This window comes from Scyliorhinus canicula, chromosome 15 (assembly GCF_902713615.1).
Source record: "Scyliorhinus canicula chromosome 15, sScyCan1.1, whole genome shotgun sequence".
In the NCBI taxonomy this organism is placed as follows: Eukaryota; Metazoa; Chordata; class Chondrichthyes; order Carcharhiniformes; family Scyliorhinidae; genus Scyliorhinus; species Scyliorhinus canicula.
This window is the reverse complement of record NC_052160.1, coordinates 85,158,628-85,167,014: the sequence shown is the minus strand read 5'-3', so window position 1 is coordinate 85,167,014 and position 8,387 is coordinate 85,158,628. Positions and strand designations below refer to the sequence as shown.

The window sequence follows — 8,387 nt, the reverse complement described above, 5'->3', positions numbered from 1 at the left end:
AAGTACCTAGTTCTGTACTTGCTGTAAGCTATGGACCTGGTGCAGGAAGGTGGGATTAGAAAGGGCACCTGGGCGTCCTCAGGTTGGCATGGAGAAGATAGGTCGAATGACCTCTTCTGTGCTGTAACTTTTCTACAGCTGGAAACTGGCTTGTTTGCTTTCTGAGACTGCTAGATAGTAACTGCCTCTCCTTGCTTTTCAGGGTCTGGGCATTCATACCTTTGATGTTCTTTGATTATGTCTTCTGTATATTCAGCTCTCTGTTGCCATCAACTTCCTTAACTGTACATTAACATATGAATATCTGCTTTTCCGGTTAGCCGCTGGTGGTGGAGGAGGAGGCCGCAGGAGATCAGGTATTAGTCATGGCCAAGTCCAAGAATCACACCAACCACAATCAGTCCAGCAAGTGGCACAACAGGGATCAAAAAGCCCAAGTCTTATTGATTTGAACCCCTGAAAGGAGTAGATCCCAAGTCCCGGAGAAACATGCGGTTTGCCAAAAAACACAACAAAAAAGGAGCAGCTAAGGCTCAAAGCAAAAAATAAAGTGGTGATCGCTAAGAAAAGGACTGGCGGTGTTGACGATTTAACATTTACTGTCCTTGAGGTTGGCAGCCATGTGATATTGTTTTCCAAATTGTTTATTTTGAATAAAATCTAAGTTGGGACTTCGAAAAAAAAAAAACATGAATATCTCAGGGATCTTCTCGATCGTCTATAATCTGTTTCTATGCCAAGGGAAGATGTTTGAAAAGTTGACCATGATGCTTTGGAGAGTTATGGCTGCTAATATCAAACATTTCTTCTGCTGTGTGACCAGCATCAACACTCAAATTAGTGTATTCTGAAGCTGCCCTTGGGAAGGAGCTGCCTTCCTGAGCCACTGCAGGTCCTGCAGCATTGGTACACCCACAGTGCTGTAGGGAGGGTGTTCCAGGACTGTGACCCAGTGACAGTGAAGAAACAGTGACATATTTCCAAGTCTGAATAGTGTGTGGCTTGATGTGGAACTTGCAGGTAGTGGTGTTGCCAGGTATCTACTGCTCTTGTCCTTTGAGATTGTGGGTTTGGAAAGTGCTGTTGAAGGAGCCTTGGTGAGTAGCTAAAGTGCATCTTGTAGATGGTACACATGGCTGCCACTGTTCATCGGTGGTGGAGGGAATAGACGTGGAAAAACAGGGCTGCAATTTGTAGTTTAATAAGTGAAGGGTATCTGTACGTGGGAATGCAACACTTCTCTTTCCATTTTTGCCTGACACAAAAACCATCGCACTTGCTTATAGCATGGATAAAGGGGCAGAGTAAAGTGCTCCCCCTCATGTGAGCATCCGTCTCCAAGGATCCCGAAGGTAAAATCAATTTATCACAAACAAATCAAGAAATGTTCAGTCAGGTCTCGAGCAACCTTTTTATTGCAGGATACAGATCACTCATCTACATCAGTGGATCCATTTCAGCACTGTCTATATACAACAGAATAGATCCTCCCCTCCCACCCCCACCAAGATTTAACTTACAATGCCTGTGAAGAAATGTACATGTCTATAAAGGCAATCAGAAAACCCCTTGAAATAAATACTGTTCCACATACACGAATGAATATAAAGTGCCCGCACGGCAGAGCTACCATACCACTAGGTTTAATTTCCCCCTCCACCGCACTGAAGTCACAATCCTTGCTAACAGATCTTGGCGACTGAGGGAGAAGAGCTAAGCAGAATGAGTGACCTAACAGAATCTGAAAGTGCTCAGTACTGTCGAAGATTACTCCGGCCTCAGACAGGGCAGGGACTTCCCATTAATCAAAGAACAAACAGGGCACAGTATTGCGAGGCCGAGTTTATTTTATGTGCAGAAGAGTTGGTCAACAGGAGCTCCCAGTGTCACTGTCTCTTTGAGGACTCCCAACAGACATTACTGTGACTGAGGGGAGAAGGAATGTGGCGGGGGGGGGGGGAAATCACACTAACATTTGCCCAGCCTCTCTCTCAGCATTTCCTCCATTCCCCAACCTCACCCATTTCTCTGACAAAAGAGGCTGTCCATTTTGATTTCTTTTGTTTCTGAGGTGAGGGACGGCAAAAAGGGAACATTTATTTGTTTCGAAAGAAAAAGGAAACGAAGAAAAAGTTTCAATGCACTTTCGGCCTCGTTGGTAGAGAGTTCTCTACGGCAGTCCCGAGTCTCAAAGCAATGAATCATCTGTGCAACCTCCCTCCAGCCCGTATCGGAATTCCTGCAAGTTGGAAACGCCATGGAAGTGAACAAAGGCTGCGACTACCACCAGGACGTGAAATAGTTGGTGTGACTGGAACTGGGAAGAGAAAAGGAAAAGTGTTCAGTAAGCCAGCCCCAGCATTGTGAAGAAATAGTTAGTAGCTGTACCAATTGCTCACAATCAACTATTTAAGCAATCTAGAAAAACGTGGCATTTCTATAGCATCTCCCGTGACCTCAATGTTCATAGACCAATAAATAACTTTTAAAGTGCGGTGACTGTTGTAATGTCAGAAATGTGGCTGCCAACTTGTGCACTGCAAGCTCCCTCAAACAGCAATGCCATACGAAGCAGGTAATCTGGCTTTCTGCCTTGATTTGACAGATAATTATTGGCCAGTACTCTGGAAAGAACAAAAGCAAAATATTGGAACTCTGAAATGAAAACAAAAATGCTGGAAATACTCATGAGGTTTGGCAGGATGACGAAGAGAGAAACAGAGTTAACTGTCCTAACCTGAAATGTTAACTACCCGCTGAACCAAGGCCAAAAATATCTATATTGATTAAAAACAAGGTGCAGGGTTCACTTATTGCCACAGTGAAACAATGCAACAAAAAGCTGATGCATGGCAAGCAGGGAATTCCACCGTTTAATAGCTGGTATGTGCGGCAGTAATGAATCCACACTGCAATTGTCTTTAACATCGAATCCCTACAGCGTAGGAGGCAATTCGGCACATCGATTTTGCACCGACCCTCCAAAAGAGCACCCACCCAAGCGAGAATTAGAAATCAATTAGAGTAAATGAGGGATTAGACCATAGATAAGGATTCGCTTAAAAGACCCTGTGATCGAGGTCTCGTTTCTGAATTCCTGAATCATCCTATTTGTTTGTTTGTGTTGAAAGTTATTTCTTTATGCTTTTATGTTTAATGCTTATTTGCCAAGTGTTTGCCCCTTTTATGTATTGTTTGATATTTTGTTTCTAAGTTTTGATTCAGTGCTTATTCAAATGTATTCAAGTGAATAATTAGCAATAAAGTTGTATTTTTGACACCTCCAATCAAACGGGCCATCGACTCATTAGAAGGTAAAATAAGAGTCCCGACAGGAGGTATTAAATTGACTACGGGTTCCCTAACCTGATGGTTATACAACAGTCTGCACTGGGATGGTGCATGTAGGTATAGACAGGGTTGGGGTTCAGAAATGCTGCCAGTAAGAGCCAACAGCCTACTGATACTCACTTTATCTCTGGGGAAGATTCGAGGGAGCAATCGTCATCATATTACCACCCAGAAAGGAGTTGCAACATTTTGACATTTACATTTCTAACAATTCACCAGAGACAATTGTTCATAATCCATTTAAATTTTTGGAGAAGTATAAAGATCGAAATGCTAGACTGTTTATTTGGAGTTTATTAGGGGTTGGGGGTGGCATCTGGGGGCTGTTCGAAGCTCTCTTATCTGGGCACGGTCTGTTCTAGTAATAGGGTGATAACAGATTGAAGAATTGATCTGTACGTTACCCAGATATCACATTTGCCAGGGAAGAATCGTTCTGGAATTCGAGCAGCGTATAAGCCAGCCCCAGTGATGTACATCGCAGCCATCAGGAAAAACCAGCCCATCTGTCCAACAGTCGTCGCTTTTACAAAACCTTCAGCGATGGTGAAATGTAAAGTAGGGACAATTCCACTCAGGCCAAGACCGAGAAAAACACCTGGAGAAACCAATGGAAGAGGAGTGAACACACAATGCACAAACACTGATGTCAATTATAGGTGCTGCCATCGGGGCACACTACACCCTGCCATCGGGGCACGCTACACCCTGCCATCGGGGCACGCTACACCCTGCCACCGGGGCACGCTACACCCTGCCACTGGGGCACGCTACACCCTGCCATCGGGGCACGCTACACCCTGCCACCGGGGCACGCTACACCCTGCCACTGGGGTACGCTACACCCTGCCACCGGGGTACGCTACACCCTGCCACCGGGGTACGCTACACCCTGCCACCGGGGTACTCTACACCCTGCCATCGGGGCACGCTACCCTCTGCCATCGGGGCACGCTACACCCTGCCACCGGGGTACGCTACACCCTGCCATCGGGGCACGCTACACCCTGCCACCGGGGCACGCTACACCCTGCCACCGGGGCACGCTACACCCTGCCACCGGGGTACGCTACACCCTGCCACCGGGGTACGCTACACCCTGCCACCGGGGCACGCTACACCCTGCCACCGGGGCATGCTACACCCTGCCATCGGGGCACGCTACCCTCTGCCATCGGAGCGCACTACACCCTGCCATCGGGGCACGCTACACCCTGCCATCGGGGCACGCTACACTCTGCCATCGGGGCGCGCTGCAATCTGCCATCGGGGCACGCTACACCCTGCCACCGGGGCACGCTACACCCTGCCATCGGGGCACGCTACATGTCATGCCGGCACAGACTGTACACTTCGGCCGTCCACACTACACACGCAGTCTCCACAACAATAACTTTCATTTGAATGGCACCTTTATCATAGCAAAGGTTCCTCAGATGCTTCACAGGAGTGATTATCAGACATCCTTTGACACCCAGAACCTGGAGGAACTCTTAGGATAAATTATTAAAATGGTGGAGTTGAAGGAGGCAAGAGAGGGAGAAAGGTTTGGAGGGGAAATTCCAGAGCTTAGGACCCAGGCAGATGAAATCTCAGAGATGTGGAGGGCAGGAGCAGATTATAGAGGTCAAGGCCATGGAATCTTGCGAAAACAAGGATGAGTATTTCAATTCACTGCAACCCTAACTACTGCCGAAAGGGAAAAGGAAAGCAGGAAATCCTGGCCACCAGGCAGTTTCACCAACCGCTTACATGATCCTTGTGCATGTGAATGCTTCTGCCCGATAGCACCTCCTCCATGATCACTCACTGTTCCCTCCCATTCATGTACTCCTCCCACTTCCCCTGGACCCTCCACTCCCACCCACGGACTATCACCCACTTCTCCTGGACCCCTCCCCACTCCCTCCCACCCACAGACTACCTCCCACTTCCCCTGGACCCCTCCCCACTCCCTCCCACCCACAGACTACCTCCCACTTCCCCTGGACCCCTCCCCACTCCCTCCCACCCACGGACTATCACCCACTTCTCCTGGACCCCTCCCCACTCCCTCCCACCCACAGACTACTTCCCACTTCCCCTGGACCCCTCCCCACTCCCTCCCACCTACGCACTACCTCCCACTTCCCCTGGACCCCTCCCCACTCCCTCCCACCCACGGACTATCACCCACTTCTCCTGGACCCCTCCCCACTCCCTCCCACCCACAGACTACTTCCCACTTCCCCTGGACCCCTCCCCACTCCCTCCCACCCACGGACTATCACCCACTTCTCCTGGACCCCTCCCCACTCCCTCCCACCCACAGACTACTTCCCATTTCCCCTGGACCCCTCCCCACTCCCTCCCACCTACGCACTACCTCCCACTTCCCCTGGACCCCTCCCCACTCCCTCCCACCCACGGACTATCACCCACTTCTCCTGGACCCCTCCCCACTCCCTCCCACCCACAGACTACTTCCCACTTCCCCTGGACCCCTCCCCACTCCCTCCCACCCACGCACTACCTCCCACTTCCCCTGTACCCCTCCTCACTCCCTCCCACCCACAGACTACTTCCCACTTCCCCTGGACCCCTCCCCACTCCCTCCCACCTACGCACTACCTCCCACTTCCCCTGGACCCCTCCCCACTCCCTCCCACCCACGGACTATCACCGACTTCTCCTGGACCCCTCCCCACTCCCTCCCACCCACGCACTACCTCCCACTTCCCCTGTACCCCTCCCCACTCCCTCCCACCCACAGACTACTTCCCACTTCCCCTGGACCCCTCCCCACTCCCTCCCAACCACGCACTACCTCCCACTTTCCCTGTACCCCTCCCCACTCCCTCCCACCCACGGACTATCACCCACTTCTCCTGGACACCTCCCCACTCCCTCCCACCCACAGACTACTTCCCACTTCCCCTGGACCCCTCCCCACTCCCTCCCACCTACGCACTACCTCCCATTTTCCCTGGACACCTCCCCACTCCCTCCCACCCACGGACTATCACCCACTTCTCCTGGACCCCTCCCCACTCCCTCCCACCCACAGACTACTTCCCACTTCCCCTGGACCCCTCCCCACTCCCTCCCACCCACGCACTACCTCCCACTTCCCCTGTACCCCTCCCCACTCCCTCCCACCCACAGACTACTTCCCACTTCCCCTGGACCCCTCCCCACTCCATCCCACCCACGCACTACCTCCCACTTCCCCTGTACCCCTCCCCACTCCCTCCCACCCACGGACTATCACCCACTTCTCCTGGAGCCCTCCCCACTCCCTCCCACCCACAGACTACTTCCCACTTCCCCTGGATCCCTCCCCACTCCCTCCCACCCACAGACTACTTCCCACTTCCCCTGGACCCCTCCCCACTCCCTCCCACCCACGCACTACCTCCCACTTCCCCTGGACCCCTCCCCACTCCCTCCCACCCACAGACTACCTCCCACTTCTCCTGGAGCCCCTTCCCACTCTCTTCCACCCACGGACTATCACCCACTTCTCCTGGAGCCCCTCCCCACTCCCTCCCACCCACGCACTACCTCCCACTTCCCCTGGACCCCTCCCCACTCCCTCCGACCCATGGACTACCTCCCACTTCCCCAGGACCCCTCTCCATTCCCTCCCACCCACACACTACCTCCCACTTCCCCTGGACCCCTCTCCACTACCTCCCACTTCCCCTGGGAGCACTCTCCACTCCCTCACACCGATGCGCTCTATCCCACTTCCCCTGGAAGCACTCTCCACTTCCTCACACCGATGCTCTCTATCCCACTTCCAGTGGAGCTCCCACTCCCACTCACTTCCCCCAATTCCATTCATCGCTTGTTTCCCCTGCTTGCTCACTCCCACCCACTGCCCACTCCCTTGCCCCACGTTTCTCTTCAGCCCCTTACCTTCCCTTTTCCTTCTCTTTTCCACTCCCCTGCAGCTGCTCTGAAAGTGGTGATGGGTTTAGGGAAGTGAGTGGAGGATATGAGGAACCGGGGACAGGAGCAGCCAGAGGCCACGGGGAAGCAGCGAGGAGGGTGGTGAGGGTCCATGGGGGAACTGCAACTATTTATTTGGTTTTCTTTGCCACCTTTTCTATTTTAACGCAGACAGCTGTCTGAGATGTCACAGGCTCTTTGCTGTATCTGTGTATGTGCTAGCAGTACTCTCCCTCACATTGCAACAAAAATAAACACACATTTAAAATCACCTTTCTTAACTGGGAGCCAATAACGGTTAGCATAGGCATGGTTAGAGTTAACAGAACTCGGGTAGCACGGTGGCGCAGTGGTTAGCACTGCTGCCTACGGCACTGAGGACCCGGGTTCGAATCCCGGCCCTGGGTCACTGTCCATGTAGAGTTTGCACATTCTCCCCGTGTTTGCGTGGGTTTCACCCCCACAACCCAAAGATGTGCACGGTAGATGGATTGGCCACGCTAAATTGCCCCTAAACTGGAAAAAATTATTGGGTACTCTAAATTTATTTTTTAAAAAGTTAACAGAACTTGTAGCACGTTAGGATAAAGGCAGCAAAGTTTAGGATGAGCTTAAGTTTAGGATGGTGGAAGACGGGAGACTGGTCCAGAATGTGTTAGAATAATCAAGCCTCAAGGTAACAATGACTCGAATGAGGATATAGAAGCACATAGAACATAGAACGATACAGCGCAGTACAGGCCCTTCGGCCCTCAATGTTGCACCGACATGGAAAAAAACTAAAGGCCATCTAACCTACACTATGCCCTTATCATCCATATGCTTATCCAATAAATTTTTAAATGCCCTCAATGTTGGCGAGTTCACTACTGTTGCAGGTAGGGCATTCCACGGCCTCACCACTCTTTGCGTAAAAAACCCACCTCTGACCTATATCTATTACCCCTCAATTTAAGGCTATGTCCCCTCGTGCTAGCCACCTCCATCCGCGGGAGAAGGCTCTCGCTGTCCACCCTATCTAACCCTCTGATCATTTTGTATGCCTCTATTAAGTCACCTCTTAACCTTCTTCTCTCTAACGAAAACAACCTCAAGTCCATCAG

General features: G+C 51.4%; 1 protein-coding gene and 1 pseudogene across 1 annotated transcript in view; one reads left to right on the top strand and one right to left on the bottom strand.

Annotated features, from left to right (window-relative positions):
* Window positions 1-334: 334 nt before the first annotated feature.
* LOC119978835 lies at window positions 335-675 on the top strand (annotated as a pseudogene).
* Window positions 676-1,387: 712 nt separating this feature from the next.
* The window catches only part of LOC119978354 (adiponectin receptor protein 1-like), a 33,561-nt gene continuing 26,561 nt past the window's right edge, over window positions 1,388-8,387 (bottom strand). The window contains exons 7-8 of the mRNA XM_038819929.1: window positions 3,756-3,949; window positions 1,388-2,317 (exon numbers count right to left, since the gene is read on the bottom strand). Of these exons, the coding sequence (XP_038675857.1) occupies window positions 2,189-2,317; window positions 3,756-3,949 (323 nt within the window). The 3' untranslated portion in view covers window positions 1,388-2,188. The remainder of the gene's footprint in view (window positions 2,318-3,755; window positions 3,950-8,387) is intronic.